General features: G+C 38.6%; 1 protein-coding gene across 1 annotated transcript in view; it reads left to right on the forward strand.

Annotated features, from left to right (window-relative positions):
- TTC6 (tetratricopeptide repeat domain 6) overlaps window positions 1-27435 on the forward strand; it is a 175400-nt gene that overhangs the window by 34038 nt on the left and 113927 nt on the right. The window contains exons 2-4 of the mRNA XM_043921932.1: window positions 17026-17118; window positions 20377-20586; window positions 26577-26710. Of these exons, the coding sequence (XP_043777867.1) occupies window positions 17026-17118; window positions 20377-20586; window positions 26577-26710 (437 nt within the window). The remainder of the gene's footprint in view (window positions 1-17025; window positions 17119-20376; window positions 20587-26576; window positions 26711-27435) is intronic.

Consider the following 27435-nt stretch of genomic DNA (forward strand, 5'->3'; position numbering starts at 1 on the left):
CAGGCTTCAAATTCCCACACAATTTTGCAAGCCACATGGTGCTATGATCCCTTGTGATGTGGGTAGATGAAGTCAAGGATGCTAATGTGTGAACATGGATGAGTTTGATTTAAGATGATTACCCTATCTAGTGGGAGAATGAAATAGCTTTGGTAGGAGGTGGTTAAGTTGGTTGTAGGTTATAACAGCTAGGAGGCCAATGTGGAAATTCCAGAAATATTTAGGCAGCAACTTAAGGATTTGGTATTGAGCTGGATTTCGGAGATGAGGGAGAGGGGAAATGTCAAAAGATGGTTCCTCCTTTCTGGCATTTGTACATTGCCACTCTGGAAAACAACTAGCTGCTTCTCCTTCTTTTTTAAAAAATATTTGTTTATTTGGCTTTGTTGGGTCTTAGTGGCAGCAGGAAGAATCTTGAATCTTTGTTGCTGCATGCATGATCTTTAGTTGTGGCATGAGAACTCTTAGTTGTGGCATGTGGGGTCTAGTTTCCTGACCAGGGATTGAATCCAGGCCCCATGCTTTGGGAGCACAGAGTCTTAGCCACTGGACCACCAGGGTAGTCCCACACAACCAAGTTCTTGAAATCTATAAAGAGCTAGAGATGGATGATTCTAAAACCACATTCTGATCAGATAGAATGGCATAAATGCAAAATAGAAGTTCAGGTAATGTGTTGTGGGAGCAATGAATTCTGAGTGAGCATTCAAGGAGGAGAGACACTTCAGTAAAAAATCATTTTCAAAAGGTTTAGGTTTGGCAACTTTCCAACTGAAAAAAGAAGAAAAACAAAAAACAAAACAAAAAAACCCTCCTCCTCTCGCAAACCCCTTGAATGCCTTGTTTATCTACCTATGGCACCTGGAGAGAATCCCTGCAACAGCGTATTCAGAAAGAAAATTCCTGACAGAGGGACAAATGTGAGTAAGGGTACTGAGCCAAGAAAGGACCCAATGTATTTGGGAAACTATACCAGTATGAATGATTTGAAACAATCTATAAAGAAAAATAACACGTTTACAGTCATACCTCAGTGATATTGTGGGTTCATTCCAGACCATTGCAATAAAGTGAGTCACACGAATTTTTGAGTTTCCTATTGTGTATAAAAGTTATATTTACACTATAATGTAATCCGTTAAGTGTGCAGTGGTATTATGTCTGAAAAATGTACATACCTTAATTAAAAAATACTTTAATGCTAAAAATCATCTGAGGCTTCATGGAGTTATAATCTTTTTGCAATAGTAACATCAAGGATCCCATTTCACAGATCACCATAACAAATATAATAATGAAAAAAAGATGGAGATATTGCAAGAATTACCAAAATATGGTACAGAGACCCCAAGTAAGCCAGTGCTGTTGGAAAAATGACACCAGCAGACTTGCTGTATGTGGGGTTGCCACAAACCTTCAGTTTGTAGAAAACACATTATATACAAAGTACAATAAAGCAAAGTGCAGTAAAACAAGGCACTCCTGTATTGGTGTGCTTCATGAATTGAAAATTATTTCATAGATTGCTTATCAATATGTAGATTTTTCCACAGGTTCAATTTTATAAAACAATATTTTGATTAATAAAGTTTAAAGCAGAAGGTCAAAGTAGAGTGGTTGCTTAAATTCTTAAACTCCCAGTGAAGGTAATTTTGAGAGGAGATACCAATTTATCTTGTTTTACAGACAATATGGTATGTAGTGAGGTGATAACATCAGTTCAAGCCATGTAACTCTACATAAGGAGATAAGTTTGATTTCTTTTGTTGATATATACCAACTCTTAAAAGTATTTGTTTTGTCAGAAATTCCAGAGTGGAAAATTCATTCCTCTGGTCCTCTTTAGAAATACATTTTTCCTCACAAAGTGGTTGTTTCTTGTTATTTATCAGTCATTTACATCAGGGGTCACCAAACTTCTCTGTAAAGTAAATAGTAGATAGTAAATAGTTTAAGCTTTGTGGGCCAAGAGGTGAAATCAAGAATAATGTGTAGGTACTTATATAATAAGAGAATACAAATTTCCAAAAATATCAATGAAATTAAAATTTTCTTTTTAATGGACATTGAAATTTGAATTTCATGTGATTTTTTACGTATCACAAAATGTCATTTTTCTTTTGCTTTTTAAAAGTCGTTAAAAAATGTAAAAACCATTCTTAGCTCATGGACCAAACAAAAACAGGTGACTGGCCAGATTTGGTAGGCCATCTTTTGCCAAATCTTGATTTATATTGTATTATGAAAGACTGTCATTTTATGTGATCAGATTTTCCTCTTTTAAACAAAAGAGAGATGGAGGGGACCTTGGCCACTGTTACTTAAAAGTATGAGTTGGTGAGGCTTGCAGTTGGGGGCATTCTTGGTTTGATTAGTCTTGGCTTTTTGTTTTTAGAAAAGCCCTGGATAAATAAGATGTCTGAAAAAGTCGTCCTTTTGCCTTCACTTTAGAAATGTATATGAAGGTAAATGATTATTGAAACTCATGACATTTTTGAGAATAGATCTATGCTTCCACTCTAAAATTTGGATCTTGGTCTTACAAAGCTATAATCATTGGGTGACATAGAGTTTATTTTTCTTTGAAATATAAATTATATGATGATTAATTACCAAGACTTAGAAGTTGGTTAATCAAGGGTTACTCTTAATCATCAGTTCTCTTATTCACGTTATCAAGTTGAAACCTTTTTACTTTGTTAGTTATGCCAGTTGCTTCAGACATGATGTACATGATATTAACATAGATAAAATTTTGAGAAAACAGTGTCATTTGTTCTGCCTTTGACTGTTTGAAAAGTTACAGAATTTCCATGATGAAATTTAATGCAGAGATTTATTCTGTGAGGAGTCAGATTCCCAAATCAGCACTTAAATTGAAAATAATGAACAGTCATAACTACCCCTGAGCCTCTTAAAGGGCAAGAGGCCAGATAAGACAGCTACACAGGCTTCCCAGGTGGTGCAGTGGTAAAAAATCTGCCTGCAAATGCAGGAGACGAAAGAGATGCAGGTTCGATCCTTGGATTGGGAAGTTCCCCTGGAGAAGGAAACGGCAGCCCACTCCAGTATTCTTGCCTGGAGAATTCCATAGACAGAGGATCCTGGTGAGCTAGAGTCCATGGAGTCAAAAAGAGTCAGACACGACTGAATGACTAATCACACAGTACACACTGCAGGACAAGCTACACAGTCTCCAAGTAAGCCCAGGGGAGCTAGGCTGAGCCCAAGATGACATGGCTGGCCAATGTTTTGGGGTGGTACATCTGCTTAAAACTGAAATCACACTCCTTAGGTGAGATGTTCATACTCTGAGGCTGCATCGGGAACTGAGGCAGCAGTTGAGTCAAGCTTGTCATCTTAAGCACATGCAAGAGCCTTGATTTAAAATAGATGATTCTTTTTCTTCCTTCTACTCCCAACATGTATAGTTAAATCTCTTGGGGCCAAATGAACATGTCATTACAAAGCAGTTTACAAATGAAACGAGTTCTAAATTTAAATCTGTTTTTCGATGAGCCCATCTATATTATATTTCTGCTTAGCCAAGAGCAGTGATTTCTAGCATACCAGAGAGTCCTGGGATCCTGTGGAGGTGGGCGGGAGGAATGAGTGGAGGGGGCATTGGCCCCCCTCCCCCCCCAGCACTCTCCATCAGCCCTTACCCAAGTGCAACATTCCCTTTTTTTTTCTTAACTTTATTTTAAATTTATTTAAATTTATTTTTGGCTGCACTGGGTGTTTGTTGCTTTGCACAGGCTTTCTCTAGTTGCAGCGAGCAGGGGCTGCTCGCCTGTTGCTGAGCATGGACTCTAGGGCTGCAGTAGGTGTGGCTCACCAGCTCTAGAGCACAGGCTCAATAGTTGCGGCACACGGGCTTCGTCGCCCCATGGCACGTGAATCTCCCAGGACCAGGAATCGAACCTGTGTCCCCTGCACTGGCAGGTGGCTTCTTAACCACTGGGCCACCAGGGAAGTCCCAACATTCCCTTTTTAAAGAATACTTTTATTAGTGTTTGGCCATGCTGGGTCTTCGTTGCGGCACACAGGCCTTCTCTAGTTGTGACATGTGAGGGCTACTCTCCGATTGTGGTAGGTAGGCTTCTCATTGCGATGGTGTCTCTTGTCGCTGAGTACGGGCTCTAGGGCGCTCGGGCTTCAGTAGCTGCGGCACAAGGGCTCCGTGGATGTGGTTCCCAGGCTTTAGAGCGCACCTCAGTACTTGCGGTGCACAGACTTGGTTGCTGCGTGGCATGTGGGATCTTCCCAGACCAGGGATCACGCTCATGGCTCCTGTATTGCTAGGTGGATTCTTTACCACTGAGCCACCAGGGAAGCCCCCGGCATTCCCTTCTGATCTGCTTTTTTGCTGGACCTTCAAGCATGAATTTGTTTGACAAAAAAAGATCCTGCTTTTTTTTTTATTTTTTAAATTTTTGGCAGTGCCAGGTCTTCGTTAATGGGTGCCAGCTTCTCATTGCAGTGGCTTCTCTTGCTGTGGAGCACGGGCTCCAGGCTTTAGTAGTTGCAGCACGTGAGGCTCCCGGGCTCCAAAGCATGGGCTTGGTGGTTGTGGCACATGGGCTTAGTTGTTCCACGGCATGTGGGATCTTCCCGGATCAGGGATTGAACCCATCTCTCCTGCGGTGGCAGAAGGATTCTTTACCACTGAGCTACCAGGGAAGCCCAAGATCCTGCTTTGTAAAAAGTTGAAAGTTGATTTAAAGTTTATTTCCACATGTCTAAATTCTCCAGGGCCTATCACCACTGGGCCTAGCAGTTTTCCTGCTTCTCCCAGGCAGTTGCTCTCTTGTCATATGGCCTGTGGGATGCCTTATCTGGGCAGAGGCTCCCTTAGGAGAGAAGGGAGAGGAAACAAAGATACCCCCAAACTCATTTAATCTCGATCTGCTAAAACCCACCTCTGCCTCCAGCCTTGTCATTTTCTGCTCATGTCCTCTGAGGGAGTAGGTGGAGGGGGGCACTTACCCAGCTTCCTTCCTGGTGGCAGCCACCGCAGCTCAGGGCTCTCAGAGCTCTCAAGTTATACTCTGCTGGCTCCAGGACTGTGTTTATGACTTTTGTGGGCCCAAGGCACTTTTGCCTTTGGAGTCCCTTGTACTGTAAAAAAATATTTGAAGATTACATTATTTGACTCTGTTGGTATAAAAAAGAAATAGAATTCAGGCTGGATACATTATTACATGTTCATCCTTGTATTTATCATTTTCATCTGATTGTAAAAGAAATTAGAATGAAAACATTTTTGTAGGTCTTCAAAATATCACAGGCCCCGGGCACTGTATCTGCTGAGTCCACTGGACATGTTAGCCCTAGTTAGAGCAAGGGGATTAGGTTGGGGAGAAGGACTCTTTTTCATCCCTTAGAAAGACGTGTTAAGTTAATTAATTCTTTTACTCTTTACTTATAACACCCATTCTCCCCAATCATATACCTACTATGAATCAGACATGAGTTCTGTTGGATTGAACCAAGAGACAGATTTGAGAGACAGAAGTGTCACTCCTGTCAGAAGACAAAGGCTTTCTTGTGGGATTCTGCTGATCATGCCTAGCTTTTTCATTCTCTGGATTTTTAATTTTTTCCCCACAAGTGACTCCATGCAGATGAGATTTTGGGAAGTCTGTTCATAAGACTTTGCCTGGCGTGTCCAAACATATCTGAATTCCATTTAGACTCAAGGTAGCCTCCCTATATTTCAAAAATTTGAGGGTTATTTTTTATTAATATTTTCCTTTGATCTGTGAGGATATCCTTAAGGAATGGAGAATGAGAATCTTTTTTTCACATTTTGATGTTGGTCTTCATTGTGGCACACAGGCCCTCTCTAGCTGGGGCACTCAGGGGCTTCTCTAGCTGCAGCACATGGGTTTCTCTTGTTGCACAGCGTGGACTCTATAGAGTGTGTGGGCTCAGTAGTTGTAGCATGTGACCTCTCTAGTTGGGTTTAGTTATTACTGCAGCGCATGGGATCTTAATTTCCCAACCAGGGATTGAATCTGCATCCCCTGCACTGGAAGACAGATGCTTAACCACTGGACCACCAGGACAGACCCAAGATTGAGAATTTAAAGAGAATATTCTTTTAAATCTTCTTATTTCCACTAACTGTGTCTTAAGTTAGGCCCTCATCAGCTTTCACATGAATCCTTTCAACATCTTCAGGGCCAACTGCCAGTTCTTACCCTCCCTGAAGTTTGTTTACCAGACACTTGTTATTATGTTATTTCTCACAAAAATTTGGCTGGATTCCTACTGATCACAGGATAGAGTCCAACTCCAAAACGTAGATAACCTAGAGGGTGCTTTGTGATCTAACCTTACTAGCCTCATACTTTTCTCTTGCAATCTAATGTCAGTCACCAGATATATCAGTCAGCTAATGCTGTGTAACAGCAGCTCTCCAAATCTAGTGGCTTATGACAGTATTATTATAGCTCTCACATCTCTTGGCTGGAGTTATTTGATCTAAGCTGAACTTGCATATGGGTCTATGAGTCCAGTTGTTCATGTATCAGTGGGTCGACTGGAGGCTTTAACTGGAGCAGCGGTGCTCCTGCATTTCCCCTTTGGGACCAACACGTAGAGCAGGCACATCCATGCATGTTTTCACCCTGAACCCATTGGTTTGACCAGGCATGCCTTTCTCACAGTGACAGCAGAAGCTCAAGAGAGTAAAATGCAGGACCTCTTGAGCTCTGGGCTTGGAATTGGCCCATCATTACTTGTGCCAAGTAGTGGCACAAGTGGTAAAGGTTCATTCTGAGCCATTGTGTCATGAGGAAGCCAGGCAAGTCTATTCTTGCTAAAACACTATTATGATACTTCTTGCTTCTTGATCCTGTGGCTCCTTTGGTCCTTCTCCCACTGATTCTGTGAGTCTTGCCGGTCTTCCAGTGCCTCTTATATGGCAAGAGCCTGTTTTTGATGCTTCTGACTGAGAATGTTGATTGAATCACTTGATGACTTGAGTAAGCTCCTTGTTTTCCTCAACAGATGAAGTTCCTTGCTCCTAAAATTCGCAGTGGGAGGAGGGAAAGTAAGAATGTAGATAACATGGTACAAGTTCTAACAACTTCATATAAACCAGATGAATAGAATGATTTTGCTTTTGAATTGAAATCTGGCTGTCAGGAAAGCCATTTTAGAGAATCAGGTGAGCACACAGCCAAAAGACTTATTCCCATCCCTTGAAAATGGACATGGGGGGTAGGAAGTGAAGGAGCCAGTGTGCACATATCCTCCATCCTCACCCTGCTTATCTTTAACAAGTGGCATGTGTGTGCCTGCCCGTTGGGGAAGAGAAAGGACCTAAAAATCTGCCCGAAGAGTATTTTTCCACACTAAATGCCCTTTGTATTTCCCAGACACATTTAGATCCTACCTTTCTCTCATGCCTATTTTAAGGAAACACTGCCTTCTATTCTAAAAATATTTAATCTGTCCCTTCCTTGCCCTAACTCCATGGTACAAATTTACTTTCTACTTCTCTTATGGCATATATTATTATTATTTACATACATACCAATACATTTGTCTGTCTAGGCTGTGAATACCTAAGTGATTGGAATCAAGTCTTACTTGTCTTTCTGTTTTTAGTAGGATGGATCAAATGAATGCTAAATGACTTGGAGGCAAGATTATTTATATTTTGTCTTTTTATCCCTTATATCACTCCACATAGTTCCTCAGACTTAAGAGTTAACTATAAATACATATTTGTCAAGTGTTGTAAATAAAAATATGCTTACTCTTGGAGACCTGAATTTTATTATTGAAGAATTTATGTTATTAAATCCTATGTGATATTAGAAGGCCTTAAGAATATGCTTACAGACACTGCTGAATCATTTCCACTCCTAGATCCATGTGAGAAAAGTTTGGAGGAGTTTGAATTTGCTATGGGGAATATATAACAGAAGTTGGATTATTGATTCTCCTTTATGGATGATATTAGTCATTCTTCATCTGAACTAAGGAAGACATATACATTGCCTAAAATTAAAACAGTTTGGGTATTACTTATAGATTTATGTTTCTCAGGGGACTTACAGAATTTCCAATTCCTTGGCTTTGCCTAGTAATAGGACAAAGAACCGTGTTCTTGGTGTATCCTGCTTCAAGTAAACTCTTTTTTTGTAGTTTTCAAATACTATAGCAATGGTGCTTAGCATGTGTCTTTTAAAGTTGCTGACACAGGTAATGAAATGTCAGATGATAATATTTCGTGATGTACAGGATAATCATGTGGGACAAAGAAAGGCGTATTAAGTATCACTCAGTATATATTGCTAATGCACATACTTTTTGTAAAGTATAGCACAAAATACTTAACTTTTTATTGGACTTCCTTAAGCAATATATATCTTTTAAAAGAGCTAAGAAAAATTATGTAATTATAGGTAATAGGAAAGAAAACATATTATTACCTAAATAAAGAATGGTAATTGCTTTGAGCTCTTGAAGTCATGGGTTCTCTAGAAACTGCCATGAAATATCTGAAGAGTTAGAATTTAACCTTTAGTGCCTTTTAAAGTTATTTCTTTGTAACAAATCACCTCAAAATTTAGCAGTTTAAAACAATGAATATGCATTGTTTCACATAGTTTCTGTGGGTCAGAAGCAGCTTAGCTAGATGACTGTGACTGGAGGTCATGGGATTGTGGTTAAGATCTTACACTGTGTGTGTGTGTATGTGTGTGTGTGTGTGTGTGTGCGTGCGCTAAGTCACTTCAGTTGTGTCAGAGTCTTTGCGACCCTATGGACTGTAACCCTCCAGGCTTCTCTGTCCATGGGATTCTCCAGGCAAGAATACTGGAGTGGATTGCCATACCCTCCTCCAGGGGATCTTCCCGACCCAGGGATTGAACCTGCGTCTCTTATGTCTCCTGCGTTGGCAGGCAGGTTCTTTACCACTCGTGCCACTTGGGAAGCCCCAAGACCTTGTTGGGGGCTGCTATTTGAAGACTTGATTGTTGGGGACTAAAGGATCTGGTTCCAGGATGCCTCAGTCACAAGACTGGCAGTTTGGTGCGGGCTGTTGCCAGGAGACCTCAATTCCTTACCTTGTGGACCTCACCGTAGGACTGCTTGAGTGTCCTCGTGACATGGCATCTGGCTTCCCCTAGAGCAAGTATTCTAAGAGAGAATAAGGTTGGACTTGTAGTATCTTTTATGACATGGCCACATACTGTCATTTCCACTGTAGCTTATTAATGATACAAATCTGCCATATTCACTGAGGAGGAAGACTACTCAAGGGCATGATTACCAGCAGATGGAAACCATTAGGGACCATCTTGGACATGGGATATCAGAGTCTGTTTGTAATAAGATTTGCATTTGGTACTATGGGTGTTTTTGATATTTATATTTATATGGCTGCCATTCAGGTTCTTCTCTTTTTTTTTTAATCATATTTTTTAGAAGTGACAGTTTACTGAATACAAGGGTCAGCCATCCAGAACAATCCCATAAACTGTTTAGTTTAAAAAAAAAAAGTCAGATGTGGTTAAGAACGAGTGCAAAGCAGCTCTGGCACATTCTTGTGCCTGTGAGCAGGATTCTGCAGGCCAATGCCAGCAGGGTTTTGCCTGCGGAAAGCAAGAGAAAGTCAATGCAAATCAAGGCAGTTTCTCAAGAAAATAACCTGTGTGGACAAGTATTTGCTTAGGGCCATAAAAATGTCTTTTCTTTGCTTCTTTCTGAAACTTGAACTTCATAGTAAGTTATTTAAAGGCAGTGCACCTTGAATAAGTGCCGATGAAACCATAAATGGGTACGTGGGAGAAACGCACTTTCGGCCTCTATCTTGGCAGCCGGCATCATTTGGGGAGAGCTGGATTGCGTGAGGAAGGCTAGAGGGACGTTGCTCTTCCCATCACTTTTTAAAGATGACTGGAAAACTGCTGGGCCTGCCTAACTTAAGGCCAGCAGAACACTACTGCTTCTGCTGCTGGTCATCTGCTGGAAGCAGGTTAGGGGAAAAGCCCACAGTCTCTGTCTGTTTTGGAGAAGGAAACGGCAACCCACTCCAGTGTTCTTGCCTGGAGAATCCCAGGGACGGGGCAGCCTGGTGGGCTGCCGTCTATGGGGTCGCACAGAGTCAGACACGACTGAAGCGACTTAGCAGCAGCAGCAGCAGCTGTTTGTTTTGAATACCACCCAGCACACTTTGGGGCGCAAAACTCTGATTTCAGTGTCTGACAATGTGGGCTTCCTTCAGACTTTATTCATCTTTCAGGTTCCCTCCAGCGCTGACGTTTTGGGTTCTAAGTTTGACACCACAGGTAGAAACTGCTCTGAGAAACACATGAGAAATGTATCTAGGATTGTGAAACTGGACTGCTCACAGCTTTAAAGCATTTGTTCAACACTGTGCCAGACCTTGTGTAAAATGAAGAACAATGCTAGTTGTTATACTTTCTGACTCAGTCGGAGAGACAAAATAGAATTAATACTGCTCTTAGGTAAAAGAGGCTTCCCTGATGGCTCAGTTGGTAAAGAATCCACCTGCAATGCTGGAAGCCCAAGTTCGATCCCTGGGTGGGGAAGATCCCCTGAAGAAGGAAAAGGCAACCCACTCCAGTATTCTTGCTTGAAAAATACCATGGACAGAGGAGCCTGGCGGGGTACAGTCCATGGGGTCGCCAAGAGTTGGATGTGACTGAGCAACAAATAAACACTTAGGCAAAACAATAATCATATTTCTTTAAAAGATTATCTTTGGTTTTCTTTTTAGTCCTACATTCAAAATTTCTGATTCACGGCAATTTTTATATCTCAGTTTTTTAGTTTTCCTCACATTTGTTAAGGCATTGTTTTGGTAGTTTATATTTTTGTTGCTTTTTGTGGTTTTTTTCCTTTTCTCATTTTTTAAATTTGTTTTTGTGAATTGATTTTATGTCTAAATAATATTATTTCTAGTACTTTTGCAATAGATTCTTTCAGGGTTTCTAGCCACATAGTCATGTCCTCTTCAATGCTCAGTCATTCAGTTAAATTATTTCTTATAATTTTATGTTTATTTCATATCTGGAATTTATTTTGTTTATTTCAATGTTAACAGTAATAGGTATTATTACATATATGATATTTTTTTGTTTTCATGTATTATTTCATTTATTCCTAAGGATAAACATAAGAGATATGCACTATTATTATCTCCATTTTACAAACCAAGGCCTGGAGAGATTAAATAACTCATTCAAGTCTGCCTTAAGGTGTTTGAGTTAAGACTTGAAGTAACTTTTGACTTCAGAGCATGTGTGCTCAACCAGCTCATCACAGTGCCTTCCAAGGGATTGTCACTTGAGACTACCATGATAGTAACTCTTTTCTGTTACCTCCACATCAGTTTATGTCACTGAAATTTAGATCTAACACTAATAAAATTGATATTAATAAATCCTTATTTTTATATTACATGTCTTTAAAAATGTCAAATGTGATTTTTATTTCTATGAATTTACTACAATACAGACAATGTCTTATTGTCGTTGGACAATGTCTTAGAACTCTCAGGTATAAATTTTATTGCTATATTAGGAAGTGTCAAAGAAGCAGGGAATATTTTCAAGTGCTCTTCAAACCCAATCCCTTTTTTTTTAAACGTTGAGGTGAAATTCACATAAAATAAACCATCGTGAAGTGTACAGTTCAGTGGCATCTAGTACATTTACGATGTTGAGTAACCATCATCCACATCTGGTTCCAAAATGATTTCATTCTCCCCGAAGGCTATGTACCACATACATTAAGCAGTCATCCCCATCAATGGCCCTCCCTCCAGCACCTGGCAGCCACAAGTTGGTTTTCTGTCTCAATGGATTTACCTCTTCTGGGCGTTTTATATAAATGGAATCATGAAATATGTGTCCTTTTGTGTCTGGTGTCTTTCCATTAGCATAATAATTTTGAGGTTCATTTTATGTTGTGACATATGTTAGTATGTTGCTTCTTTTTTTTGGCTGAATAATATTCCATTCTATTTATAGACAGTCAGCTTATTTCTACTTTTTGGTGATTGTGAATAGTGTTACTATGAATATTGATGTACAGATATCCTTTGCCAAGATGCCTTGTTTCTAAATATGCTGATTAGTTTGATTTGCAAATATTTTAATTGGGATTTTTGCATTTATGTTTACAAGTGATGCAAGCTATGGGTTTCTTTTATATGTTTTTATCCATCTTTGACATTTTTATGCTACCTACATTAAATATGTTGAGAGATTTCTTTTTTTAATCATGAAATATTTTAATTGTAGAATAAATACTCAACACTCAGATTTTTCAAAATTTATTTATTTTTACCACATTTACTTCAGATTGTTTAAATAAATAGAAAATTGCAAGTAAAGTAGCACCCTGTTTTGTATCTCTTTCCAGTAATTCTCTTCCACCTCAGATGTGAATTTGGTATCCTGAATTTGATGTTTGTTGTTGTCATGTTTTTATATTTTAATGATGTCTTTATAACCTTAAAAGGTTGTGAAGAATTTTTTGTAGTTGTTCATATTTCAAATTAACTGTTTAGTTATTAAATTAAAAAAAAATGTAGTCTTTGGAGCCACATAGTCTTTGTTTGAAATTTCTAACTGGAATAGTGTGTTTTTTTAATTTCTGTTTTTCGTTCTTTTAGTTTTTGTTTTATGCCCTTTGAAACTTTGTCATCAGTGCATACTATTATGTTTTCTGAGGGATTTGATTCTCTTTTATTGTGATGCAGTGGTCCTATTTTTCTTTCTAATACTTCTCGTTTTGAAGTCTGCCTTGTCTGATGTTAATGTAATCGGTTCTGTTTTATCTTAGTATTTTCATGTTTTATTTTCCTTCATCCTTTTGCCTTTAGCCTATCTGTGTCTTTATACGTAAAGTAGGTTTCCCATAACAAGCATATATTAGGATCTTGTTTTTTCTGCAATGTGACAGTCTTTGTCTTTTAATTGGAATATTTAGCAGCATTTACATGCAATTATTGAAGTGAAAGTGAAAGTGTTAGTCGCTAAGTCTACTGTGTCCATGGATTCTTCAGGCAAGAATGCTGGAGTGGGTTGCCATTTCCTTATCCAGCGAACCTTCCTGATCCAGGGATCGAACCTATGTTTCCTGCACTGCAGGCGGATTCTTTAGCATTGAGCCACCAAACAGTCATTATTGATATTTATATCTTATATACATTATATACATATAAATTATATGTTTTAAAAACTTTATATATATAAATTATAAAGATATTTATATCTTGGTATTTGGTTTCTATTTTTTGCATTTGTTGTTTGTCCCCCTTTTCTGCTTTACCTGCCTACTTTTTTTTTTTATAAGGCCTTTCATGCTATTTCATACTGTTGGCTTACTTACCTTTTTGTTTTATTGTTTTAGCGGATGCTATGTGATTTACTGGAGCAGGAAATGGCAACCCACTCCAGTGTTCTTGCCTGGAGAGTCCTGTGGATGGAGGAGCCTGGTGGGCTGCTGTCCATGGGGTCACACAGAGTTAGACACGATGAAGCGACTTAGCATGCATGCATGCATTCGAGAAGGAAATGGCAATCCACTCCAGTATTCTTGCCTGGAGAATCCCAGGGATGGAGGAGCCTGGTTGGCTGCCATCTATGGGGCTGCGCAGAGTCAGATACCAGTGAAGTGACTTAGCAGCAGCAGCAGCATGGGATTTACAATAAGTATATCTAACTTATTCCATTAAATAGTGTATGGTATAAGAAATATAGAGATGTATACTTCCTTTTCCCTTCTCCTATTATTGTTATCTCATTAGTGCATACTTCACTTCTATATATGTTATAAATCTCAAAATGTATCATTTTTAAATAGTCTATTGTATTTTAAAAACTTCAAAATGGGAAAGTATATTTTTTATTTACCCACTTTTAAAATCATTTTATCATTTATTTTCACTGTATGCATTCAAGTTTTGCTCCTTCTGCTTGAAGAATTTCCTTTAACATTTCTTGTAATGCAGCTTTGATGGCAATCAAAATTTTCACCTTTCGATTGCTACAAAAGTATTTCACCTTCAGTTTTAAAAGATATTTTTGCTGGATATGGAATTCTGTGTGGACAGTTGTTTTCTTTCAGTACAAGTACTCTAATTATGTTGCTTCATTGTCTTCTGTCTTGTATTGTCCTGACAAGATGCCTGCAGTGTTACTTTGTGGTAATTCTGTCTGTCTGTCTGCCTGTATGCTCAGTTGTGTTTGATTCTTTGCAACCCCATGGACTGTAGCCCACCAGGCTCCTTTTTTCATGGAATTTCCAGGCAAGAACACTGGAGTGGGTTGCCATACCCACCTCTAGGGAATCTACCTGATTCAGGGATCGAATCCGTGTCTCTTGCATCTCCTGCATTGGCAGGTGGATTCTTTACCACTGAGCCTGCTAGGAATTAGTTGCCATAATTCTTTGTGTCTTTGTAATTAATGTATCTCTGGATGCTTCTAGGTTTTTTCCTTTATTACTTTTTTTTTTCATTTTGATGATAATGTGTTTGTTGTACATTTTTACTTACAGTTGATGGAACTTTTTGTACTGGGGGCTTATGGTGATCATCAAATTTAGAAAAAATCTGGCTACTTTTTGTACAAATATTTTCTGCTCTCTTCACACTCTGCTTTCTGTGACTCTAATTAAATATATGTTAGTGTGAGTGTTTTGTTAATTTTGTTTTGGTTTTTATTTCTCTCTGTGATTTATTTTGTGTGACTTCTTTTGCTGTGTCTTCAGGTTAACTGATCTTTTCTTCTGCAACATTTTCTCTGATTTTCATGCCACTCAATGAAAATTTGTCTCAGGTAGTAGACATTTTATCTAGTCATTCCATTTGATTCTGTCTTTAGTATTTACATCTTTGAAAATTTATAGTATTTATATTAGAAGTTTCAAGATTCTTACCTCTTAATTTCAATGTCTCTGTCATTTCTGGGTCTTTTTCTGTTGATTTTTCTTCTGGTTATGTGTTGCACACTCATGCTTCTTCATATAAGTAGTAACTTTTGATTAGGTGTCAAACATTGTGAATTTTCCATTGTCAAGTACTGGATTTTGTTGTTTTTCCTTTAAAAAGATCTGGAGTTTGTTCTTTTAGACACTTTAGCTACTTGAAGATCAGCTTGATCTTTTAAAGTATTTATTTTAAGATTTTTTTAATGTCCAAAGAAGTTTTTACTCTAGGGCTAATATATGATCCATCTGAGGTTTGTAATGAATGTACCATATATTCAGAATATCTAATGGGAGATCTGATGATTCCTAGTATTGTATGGAGGCAACCCACTCCAGTATTCTTGCCTGAAGAATCTCATGGACAAAGGAGCCTGGTAGGCTACAGTTCATGGGATCGCAAGAGTCGGACACAGCTTAGCGATATCTTTCCCTAGTGACTCAGACAGTAAAGAGTCTACCTGCAGTGTGGGAGACCTGGGTTTGATCCCTGACTTGGGGCGATCCCCTGGGGAAGGAAATGGCAACCCACTCCAGTATTCTTGCCTGTAAAATCCCATGGGCAGAGGAACCTGGCAGGCTCGTCCATGGAGTTGCAAATAGTTGGACCCGACTGAGCGAGCACTGTGTGAAGTCTGGGAATTATGACTTCATCTTTTTGGTGATTGCTTTTCTTCCCCCTGGCAATTTTTCTTTGTTTGGCCTCATAGGTTTCACCATTTTACTGAGCAGATTGATATTCAGCCAAAGACTCAAGGATTCTATTGCAGATTTCTGGAGCTGTTTATCTGTGCAGCTCCCTCCTCCCCATACTGTGTCCTACAAATCCTACCCTCTTTGTCTTCCTTTTCTAACTTCTGTCTCTGCAACTCAGTGAGGTTCCTGGGATCTGTGTGATTTCTCTCTCCTTGTGTTGTGGTCTGAAAATTGTGTGAGGCAGAAATGTGGGGTGATTTAGCTCATAACGTTTTTTTGTTTCCATTCTCTTAGCCATTATAGTCTTGCATTGCCTGCTGTCCAACCCTAAAAGAGTTGTCCTTTTATTTTGTCCAGTTTTATAGTTATTTATGACAAGAGGGCAGAAGTATAAGCCAGTAACCTCAGTTGCATCTTTCTAACAAACCAAAGGGAAGGTAGAAAAGCAGCATTTTAAAGTACAAAGACAGTTCATATTTTGCTACTGACATTACTAAAAGTCCAGAGGAGAAAGGGCGTTAAAAAGTCACGAATGTCCATTTTAACGATGATAAAACTGAGGGAAAGGGAAATAAGATGACTTGCCTGCTGTTGTCTGGTGTGTGACTTTGCAGTTTGTGCAGAACCTGGGTCTCTTCGTTTCTGTTCATTGTTAGACATTGTGTTGTGCTGTCTTCTTACCACTTCAGCTGAGTTGAGGGTATATCATAGCAGTTAGCATTAGTGATGAAAATGACCCTATCAGTTCTATCCATTGACATTTAAAGTATATTTATATTCCTTCTTGTTCTTGGTTAGGTTAAACTTTACTTTTGATTTTAAATTTCTTGTGCAGCCGTTTAAGAGCAGTGATTTATAGTATCTGATTTAATATTACCTGATTGTTTTATTAAGCCTGATGATATATCTATAGGGGTCAGTAATTTAAAAAGTCTCAAATTGAAATGATAGATAAAATATTTTTACTGTGTCTTTGGTTCTGTCTTCTCACTTGCTGCATTATACTGACTAGCATTTTATTGCATTGAATAATATGCCTCAGTGATCTTTAAAACTGACATTATTAACTTCTGTTACCATATATAAAATAGATGGCCAAGGGGAATTTGCTGTATGTCTCAGGAAACTCAAACAAGGGCTCTGTATCAAGGTGGAGGGGTGGGTGAGATGGGGAGGGAGATGGGAGGGAGGTTCAGAAGGGAGGGGCTATAGGTATACCTATGGTTGATTCATGTTGAGGTTTGATAGAAAACAACAAAATTCTGTAAAGCAATTATCCTTCAATTAAAAAATAAATAAAATTTAAAAATCGACATTATTTTAATTGTTTTCTTTTCCTCCTTCAAGGATATTTCTTTGATGGGAAAAATGTACTGGCAGAAAGCACCTCAAATGCAAGCAGAGCAAGGCTCACAGATAAGTATGAAGGAAACTCAAACGGTAACGTGTCTAATAAAAATCCTCCTCATCTATTTTAAAGTAATAGCCTGCTTCTGTTGCTTTAATGTTTTATCTAGAGAGTTAAAAAAATTTTCCTCTGACTTATTTTAGAGGCGTGTTTAACTATAAACACATCTAACCTAATACCATATGGAGAGTCTTGGCTATTTTGACTCACCATTTTTGCCCATCATAGATATTCTCTGCTAAGGCTCAAAACTCTTCAGAAAGAAAAGATTTTTAACAGCTCTTCTGCTCTGAACACATTTATACCTAGAAAGTAGCTGGAGAAATTAAAAGTTTTTAGTTTTTAAGAAAGCATCCCCTTATTCTTTATTTAGGTAGAAGAATTGTGAAAAACATTGACAAGGGGAGCATTTTCTAGAGAAATATGGACACTTGGTGACAGAAATTTGTTTCAGAAATAGAACTTTCTTTTCATCCATCATTGGCAAAATACTTATGGGATTCAAAGGAATCTGGAACATATTCCCTGTGAATGGGAAATGTCTCCCTGTGTGTAGAAACCCACATTTACATGAAATAAACAATGGCATGATGATCAGTCTTTTACAAAGGATTCATAAAATGATGTCATTAGATAACAAGCTCCTTTAGTTCCTGAAAATATGATTCTGCATACATAAAAATTCAGATCACAATTATTTTTAGGATAATATATCATGTTTAAAAAATATACGGACTCTTTTCACAAAAATCATGGATCTTATAACTTTAGAGTTACTGCAAGAGATTGACTACTAGAGTTTGAGATGCTTCTGGGTTGAGATCATTCATTTTTCCCCTTTGTAGTCTCATCACGTGTCTCAATACCCAGCATGTGTGGCACTAGTATGTGGAGAAATCAATTCTGAAGCCTTACCACATATGCTATGGGCTTAAAACTGACATTTAGGGTAGCTGCCTTTAGGTGACACCATTTATAGGTAGATATCAGACCTGTAAGCTTGTAACAGGTATAGTAAAGTGGAACTGCAAGATCACTTAGGTTCAGAAAATTAGAAATATTCACTCATAGAATAAACTTGACATAATACCATTCACTGAATATTCATATAAAGTAAGAGAAAAGATTATTCCATTTTGAAGGAAGCTGTGAAAAAGGCTAGTTTCAGATACCTAGCTTATACATCATCTTGATTGTTAAAATAAAGGTTTAAACAAAAGTATCAACTGTTTTGTAATTCTGTAGGAACCATACTGTCAGCTTTGACATTTATAAGCAATCTCTGGACCTCTCCTGGCCACTCGGTTTTTCAGAGGAAGCTTACCACTTGTTTAGATCTTTTAAGTTTATCTTTTCTTTAGCTTTTATTAAGTTTATCACTTCTTTATCTTTTAAGTTGATACCTAGCCATGGTAAAAAAAAAAAAAAAAGTTCCTCTATGATACCTTTAATTCCTAACACATTTTTGGGGTTCCTACTCTGTGTCAGAGAACAGAACTCTATCTATTCATTCTACCTATCCCTTAGACTTACTCTTAATCTGGCCTTGGGCAGGTTACTTAACTTCGTTATGACTGTTTCTTCATCCACAAAATGGGGTTGCGGACAGTTCCTACTTCATGGAGTTGAGGTGAAGATTAAAATTTTAGGAGCTAATGCAGTTATGTGTTGACAGTTATGATGGTTACTTAGATGGATATACTATAGGATGATACGTGCTACAATAGAGCAGGTCACAGGGTAGTGATAAGATCAGTAATGGCTTTGTGGGTAGGTGAGGCAGAGTCCTGAGCCGGTCACTTGCAGTTGGGGGATGACCATTGCCCTCTCAAGCTTTTCTTCTCCATTTTCTATTTCGGAGGGTGGCACCTTCATATGTTCAATCTCCCCAGCCCGATCCTGGGAATGTATGCTGAGGAAGCCAGGAGCAGAAAGAGTAAAAAGAAAGGGAGTGATGAACAGTTCCAAAAGTTATGGAACATAAAATGAGTGAGTTTGTCCGAGGTAGACGGTATAAGCCCATAAGACATATTTCCTTTGTGTATCTATCCTGCCATTTTATGGAAGGACTTTTTTAACCCTTTTCACCAGTGAGGAAGATGATGTTAAAAAGGGTTAAATAATTTGACCGAGATTACACATCTGTTAATAGATCCAGGATTTGAATTAAGTCCTATATAGATACAAAGCTCTTACTCTTTCTCCAGTACCACTGAATAGCTTTGTAAAAACATGAGCTCCAGATTAAAGTTACGTTTCACAAAAGTACATTTCTTTGTTTAGCTATCCTTTCTTGCATAATAAAGAAACTTAAACAGTATTTGGTACTGTTCACCATCTTTACCCCTTATTTGGATGACAGAGGATGAAATGGTTGGATGACATCACTGACTCAATGGTCATGAGTTTGAGCAGACTCCAGGAGTTGGTGGTGGACAGGGGTGCCTGGTATACTGCAGTCCATGGGGCCACAAAGAGTCAGACACGACTGAGCGACTGAGCTGAATTGAACTTACTTATCATCAATTGAGTATGCCAGAAAGAAAAGAGATACAGTTGCGTTTTCAAGTCATTCTATAAAATTCAGATTCTGTGTAAATCAGACTGGTTTTATCATCTGTTAATTTGAGGCAGTGCTCATAATCCCCAATAATCTTGGTTTAAAATTGGATAATACCCAAAATATGTCTATAGAGGTACTTTATTTGAGGCTCAGTGAGATAGATATTAAGTAAATGAGATGTTTTTAAGAAACACAAAACAGGTGTAGGAATGATATTTTGTTAAGAATTTTTCATTAGGGCTTGGCATGGAGCTGGGGTGTCTGGGTAGTCTTCTTGGGGCTCTGGGTCAGCCCTTCTCTGAGAGACTGAAGTCATGCTTCTACAAGAGCATTTGGCTAGCAAGAATCTCATTGTTTAGGATGAAAGAACCTCAGATTGGGGAGAGGTTGGATATTTCAGTGGCCTTGATTCTGTGTGAGTATGGGGAAGAATCAGGGTAAAATTAGAGTCTTGTTATTTTCTTAGAGTTGTTGCATCATACATGTGGGGTAGCAATATGTTTTGAGACAAGGGCCAAGGAAAATAATTTGCCAAGCTTCACGTTTTTCTTAAGTCCAGTGTGAGTTTCTCTTTCTCAGTCTTTCGGAGGAAGTTTATTATTTCTGCTTAATTTCAATCATGCATTTTTCATAATCAGTTTGTTGTCAGGGAGAAAACAGTGCATAACTTAAAACTTTGGAAGGACCAATAAAAAGGGCACGTTTGTGCATTTATGTTTCCCAACAGAATGTGCTTGAGAGGCTTCCTGAAACTTTATCAAGTACTTTGCAGATTGAACAAGAGGATGTATTGGAATGGGGAACCTCAGATGCAGAAAGCTCATTATTTAAACCTCAGGAAGCTTCGGAAGTTCAGTCAGCAAGTGAATCAAGTAAACCTTTGGAAGGCTCACAGCCCATAGGTGATTCAAAAATGACCAAGCGGATACCTTTAAAGGTAAAGCACTACTTAGGCTGGAAACGGTTGTGAGAGTTGAGAACGTGTGAAGATATGGCTCAGCTTGGGCCAAGGTTTGTGAGAGGGTTCATCCTGAAAAACAGCCTTTCATGTGAAGTTGCTCATCTGGGAAAAAAGGACTTCTGTTTTTTTGCAAACTTTTAGTCTCAAACCTAATTGCAGCTCTGGGGAGAGAAGAAAGATTTTTAAGGAACAAAGGAACCTTGGGGCTTTCATAAACTGACCAAATGTTGTCTTGTTACCATCTTGACAGAGTCAAGAACTATAGCCCGGGGATCAGGACTGGGTGAATTTTGTAATCTTTGCTCCATTTGGGTTTCTCCTACTCCCTGTGTCTTTTCCTACTGTGAGAATTTTATTTTATTTATAATTTTATTCTATTTTATTTATGCATAATTTTCATTATTTTACCACATTTGTTTATTGCCTTATTATTTGCTTGGTGTGTTTCCTTGAGTCATTTTTTGATTTAAATAAATGACTTATTTAGGAATTTGAGTTTATTTAAGAATAGATAATTAGTAATAAGCCTTGGACTTCCCAGGTGGTGCTTATGGGGAAGAACCTGCCTGCCAGTGCAGGAGACATGAAAGACGTGGGTTCTATCCCTGGGTCAGGAAGACCCCCTGGAGAAGGAGGTGGCAACCCATTCCAGGATTCTTGCATGGAGAATCTCATAGACAGAGGAGCCTGGCAGGCTATATAGTCTACGGGGTTTCAAAGAGTCGGACATGACTGAAGTAACTTAGCACATTTAAGAATAGATATATTATCATTAGGATTTTTTTAAAAAGCCACTTCTTCATGAATTGCAGCATATTATCTTGATCTTATCTCCTGCAGTCTTCTCTGATTCAGATGGATACCCATTCTTGGATAAACACTCCTTCTAGTCAGTTCCTCTGCTTCTGGGTTCCTCTCTCCCCACCAACGACTATGATCCTGCTACTGTGCATCACCCGAGTCACTGGCCATTGCCAGTTCTTTAACTTTTGCCCCAAACACCCAACTCTGAAACCTTAGATTTTTCTGTGACCTTACTGTCTTCTTGCCTTTCATAAAATAATCAGTCTCCAAGGCCTAGATTCCTCCTAAACATAATTGCCTATAACCATTTTCTTCTCTTTTCCAGTTGACCTTCTCTCTGGATTAGTACCATTGCCTTTTGGCTTTTATTCATTTCTCAAGTCCTATTTTCTTAGGGTCATCTGGCATGATATTAGCATATGGATCTTCCCACAATAATAGATAATAAGGAAAATCCACAAGTAATAGGTGACCAGAGAAAATCTGCCCCTGCTGCAAGGGGAAGGGACTTACTGCTGTGATTGGTGACTGACTTTATCATACATCCTGCTGTCTTTCTAAGCTCAAACTGGATGTATGAAGTGAAGCCTGCCAAGGCTGAGTGAGCCCTCTCAGTGATAACTACCCTGTGTTAGGCTGATACCTTCTAGGTGTGGAGAACTTAATAGGCATCTTTGAAAATGATGATGTCTTGCCGAAAAACCGTTCGGCTGGTGGTCACAGGTGATGTTTTTTACCCATTCTCCCACCTGAAAATTTGGGACTTTGGAAATAAAATGTGGCATGAGGGGCAAATGGTTAATTAATAAGTGTGTCAAAGAATGAAATGGATTTTTTGGACAATGATTTCACCACCATGACCAGTGGGGAATTTAAATCTTGCATTGAGAAAAGTCCCATAATGTTCATTCTTTTGATTTCCTGTGGCTGCTATTAAATGTCTTGAAAAAGTGTGCAAAATTATTTATTTTTGGTAAAAACACTCATTTCCTAAGGTAACTAGAGCTTGTTGTTTTCCATGTTCTGGCCACTTTGCTAAGTGTTTTACACGTTATCTTTTTTCTCCTAACAACAACCCTACTACACGACTCTCCTTTTAGAGTTGAAAAAACTGAGTCGTGGAGAAGAGAAATAGCTTTCCCAGGTACAACCATATGGCTAAGGTGTAGAGGTGAGACTTGAGGTGGCTGATTCTGGAACCTTCCCTCTTTGCCTCTTTGCAGTGCTGCCCATTCATAACAGCAGTTACCAGGTGCCTGGTGAAGTACGAGAACGCAGACTCACAGTGGTGAACGTGACTGTGGCCAGAGTGCTCCTCACTTAACTGGGAGGAAAGGTCTGACGAGACAGACTCAGAGAACAGGTTCAGAGGGTTCTAACCTGAAACCAGAAGTGTTTCAAAAGGAGGAGAAGAGAATGTCTGATAAGACTTTGATGGTTTATTGTTGTGGGACACATCAGAAAGTAGCCAGAGAAAAGCGAGCTGGAAGTTTTCTGACTCATCCCACCGAATCTTCACCTTGTATTCCTTTTATTTGTGATAACATCTCAAGATCAGTTAGTCTCCATGAACTTTACCGTTTGGACATCTGAGGCCGTAAAGTTAGTCTCCAGCATCTCTGGCACAGGAATGAGGAACAGTGTATTCCAGCCAGCCAGGCCAGACTGTGGACACAAGGAAACCTCTTCTGCATTGCTCAGAGAAGTAGCCTGGAGCTGTGGTTAAGAAACAATGCAGGATTTGCACTGCTCAACTACACGCCAGATGGTCTCATTCAGCCAAAAAAAAAAAAAAAAAAAAAGGAGAGAATTTAATCAGTTCTTACTTTACTGACCATTTCTGCCCTTAGAAGCTTGTTAGTGTAGTAAAGATTGAGGACTCTGATCTGAGCCATGACCAACAAAAAGAAATTAGATAATAGTGACTCTGAAGAAATGACAGACAGAAGAACCTGTGAGAGGATCGTTGAACATTTTAGGAAGGAAAAGATCAAAAGTTTGTAAAAAAAAAAAATTATATATATATATAGCTAGCATGTATCTCAAAATTCTAAATAGAAGGAAGTTTCAGAGATGTGGCATACCCCAAATTCTCCCCAATTTTTACAAAACAATTTTGAGTGGTCTATTGCATTCAGAGTTTAAAAAATACACAGAAAATGAAAGAAGAAATACATATCCATAGATAAACATAAAAGTGGCATGTGGCTATAACAATTATATCAGGAGGGCTAAGATCCAAAATGGGTTGAGGCCTGTGAATAATGCAAAGAATAAGAAAGTATTTTTTTTTTTTTTTTTTGGTGTTAGTTTTGGAGTAAAGAGAGAAAAAAGGAAGGATAACCTTGTCATTATGGATGAATAGAGTGATGACAACAGATGACAGAGCAGTCTTAATTTATTTTTGGGAAAAGGTTGAGGTTTTAAATAAACAGAGCTATGTCAAAGAGAAAGGGAAGCTGATAAAATTGTACTTTGCTTCTCTTAAATCTGACAAGGAGAATGATCCTTAGTTTAGAAAGAAGAAAGGAAGAATTGATAAAAGAAACCTGAAGCCCAAGATTGATAGAAAGATTTTAAGAGTTAACTTGGATATCTGATCCTGTTGGCTGAGAGAGATGGGTTTAAGCCTGCTGTGCCTCTGTCAGCAGCAGCTTTGAGGAGCTGCTGTCGTGGGAGAGGTGCTAGGAACCTGGAAACAGGCAACTGCAAATCCTGAGGTTTTTTTTTTTTTTGTTTTAAGGATAAGAATTATGATTTCTGCAGTGTATGCACTGGTCTTGGATAAAGATCTGAAATGATTAAATGAATCATTAAAAGAATTGTGTTTGAACCCTTATGAAAAGGAGCCAGCATGGGTTCCCTAAAGGCAAGCCATGGAAGAACAACCTTATTATTATTACTATTATTTTTTGAGAATTACTAGACTGAGCACAAGAAAAGTGTCATACCTGGGGGTCAACACAAGAGTATCATGGGGAAGAGCCCAGCACATCAGAAAGCTCAATAAACGTTAGTTATTGTTACTATCCTTTGGATTTCAACAGTCCATTTAGCCTCCCGATGAGAGTTTTGTAGACAAGACTAGAACTTGGTGAACTGCCAGGTGGACTTTTGAGTAGTTATGCAAAGGATGCACAATTAGTCATGGAAGTCCCTAGAGGACTGTCATAGGGTTGTGTGTAATTCAGCATATTTTTTAAATAATTTGCATGAGAATATGGAAGATTTACTGATTAGATTTGCAGATAATGTCCAAAATGGGACTGGTAATATTTGCTTGCTCAGATGCAATTTAATTGGGATAAATGTATGTGTGATTCTTTCCTTGACTCCACAAACTAAGTGTGTAGCTATGGGACGGCATGACTTAGAGTGAATGTGAAAAGGTTTCAGGGTTTTAAGTTACGATTCAGTTTTGTGGTAGGAAGATATGTGCAGTCATAATTCACATTGATTGACAATTACCCTAGAAGATCATCTTCCTCCTGGTGGATCTGACCGAGTGCACGTGCTGTACTAAGTCACTTCAGCCATGTCTCACTTTCTGCGACGCTATGGACTGCAGCCCTCCAGGCTCCTCTGTCCATGGGATTCTCCAGGGATTCTCTGGAGTGGCTTGCCATGCCCTCCTCCGGGGAACCTTTCCAACCGGAAATTGAACCCACGTCTCTTACGTCTCCTGCATCGGCAGGTGGGTTCTTTACCACTAGCGCCGCCTGGAAAGCCCTCAGATCTGATCACATCACACCTCTAATGCTGTGTTCGGACCTGGGAGTCCAACCCCAGGAGAGATACTGACACATTGGAGATCATTTGGAAGAAAGTACTCAGGATGACAAAGAAGAGTATTTCAAAAAAAATGTCATGTGAGGTAGAGTTGGAGGGACTGGGGATGCTTATCGCGGCGGGGTGGTGGTGGTGGTGGTGAGGGGGTGGGAGGCGGGAAAGCAGGCCCAGGGGAGTCCACTGTGTTCAAATATTTGTCTGTCACGTGGAAGAGAGCCAGATTGTGCCTGTATGATCCCGAGGATTGAATTGAGACTGGTAGATGAAAGTTGTGGGCTCAATAATAATAATAAACAAAAATTCTAACACCTGGAAGAATTTCAAAGAATTTCAAGAATTTCCTAGTCCTCTGTTGCCAATCATGTTCGAACCAGGATGGATGGCCTTTGGTGGCGACACTGTAGATTAAATTCAGACATGAACTTGATGTGAGATAGAATACCCCATCCTCTGAGTTTTCCCTATTCATCATCATTTCCCTCCCCATTTTCAAGTCAGGATGGGTGGCCTTTGGTGGAGACACTATAGAGGAAATTCAAACATGAACTTGGTGGTGAGTTGGAATACCCTGTACTCTGAATTTACCCAAGACATTGCAATAGCTCTCTCCTTATGACTGCAGCGAACCCAAATCCTCTACCTAATTTATAAGGACCTCCTGTTACCTGGCCTCCTCCTACTTACTCAGTCATTCTCTGCTTTCCTCAAGGAAAACCTCCCTGCTTTCTTCCTGAAATCTAGTCTCCAGAAAGTACAGAGCAACCCACAGAGAAAAATATCTTTAAATGAACTACTGCCATGAATTCTGCGAATTTCCTGAGGAATCTAGGGAAACAACATTCCTAATATCTATAATGATTAAAAGCAAATTATTTAAGAGACAGAAATGCATTTGACTTTTCCCAAGCAGTAGAAACAGAAAACAGTATAACTGTAAGAAGTATACATTGGTAAATATTGCTCAAAATAGTTCTATAAAGCATTAAAGTTCATTTTGGCTAGTGCTTACAAGCACCAGTCATACCCAACTTTGGGGCTGAAGGTAAGTTTTATTAAAAATACTAACCAAGAAGAGTAGATTTATGAAGGGAAAAATCTTATATTTTTTCTTTAATAGTTTTAAGGCAACAAAAGACTTCTGAATGATTATGGTACTAATATTTTTATTGCTGTGAAGGTATAAAATTAAGTTATATGTTATAAAATTTAGGGGAAAATTTAGAGGAAAATATCAACACCTCCTTTAGGATTTGTATTCCAAAATATACATAGAAATTAGGAGTTGAAAAATAACATGGAACATCAAATATGAGAGAAAAATCTAACTTGTGGTTACAGCTTTCCTTAACAGCTCACTTTATGTTTTTTCCAAGGTGAAATCATCAGAATTGTTGCAAATCAAAGGAAAAGAAGTTAAGAGAAGGCGAAAAAGTAAATTTGGAGTTATACCACAGAGACCAAAAAAGATTTCAAAACCCATGTGTGATCAAAAACTACCTAAAAAAAAGTAACTTCCTTACTATACAAATTTTATTGTCTGAAGAGAAATTATTCAGTAGTACTGATACCTGAAACTGTGTTTGTAAAGGAGGATTAAATGTTTTAGAAATTCACGTATGAAATCCAACTTAAACCTTCTCACAGGAAGAGTTGGTGGCAGCTAGTATAGTAGGATATATGTATCATAGTCCACACTTCTTTCTACTTTTTTTTTTTTAATCATTGTACTTAGTAATGACAAACAACAGCTAGAATAAAAATAATTCTTTGAGAGACAAAAAAGAATTTAATATTAATGTGAGATTTGATATTTTTTGGTCACTGAAGTGCCTAATTTGGATTAACTGCTCATTATGTTGGTTAATTTTGTTATGATAAAATAAAAGACAACCCCTCACAAAATGTCCATAGGCCAGTCAATTGGGAAATTTAGATGGCCTTACTTTCTCTACTATAATTTTATGTTTCATTCCTACCCCTCACATACTTTCAGTAGGGTTTCTTACTACACACGGGTACAACCACAATTTTGAATAATAGTGTGTAAATGCAATTTAGATGTATGGTTTATCTTTTGCCAGTCATCTTGATGAAACTTATTTTCTCCTTATTTTTCCACTAGGTTTTTATGGGTTGGTTTGGTCTAGGTTCTTCTTCATTTAACTCTTTATGGGGGGCTTAAAGAAGCTTTAATTATTAGCTTTGTTGTTGCCTAGGGCACTGAAAGGTGTG

Source organism: Cervus elaphus, chromosome 13 (assembly GCF_910594005.1).
Source record: "Cervus elaphus chromosome 13, mCerEla1.1, whole genome shotgun sequence".
NCBI classification, from domain to species: domain Eukaryota; kingdom Metazoa; phylum Chordata; class Mammalia; order Artiodactyla; family Cervidae; genus Cervus; species Cervus elaphus.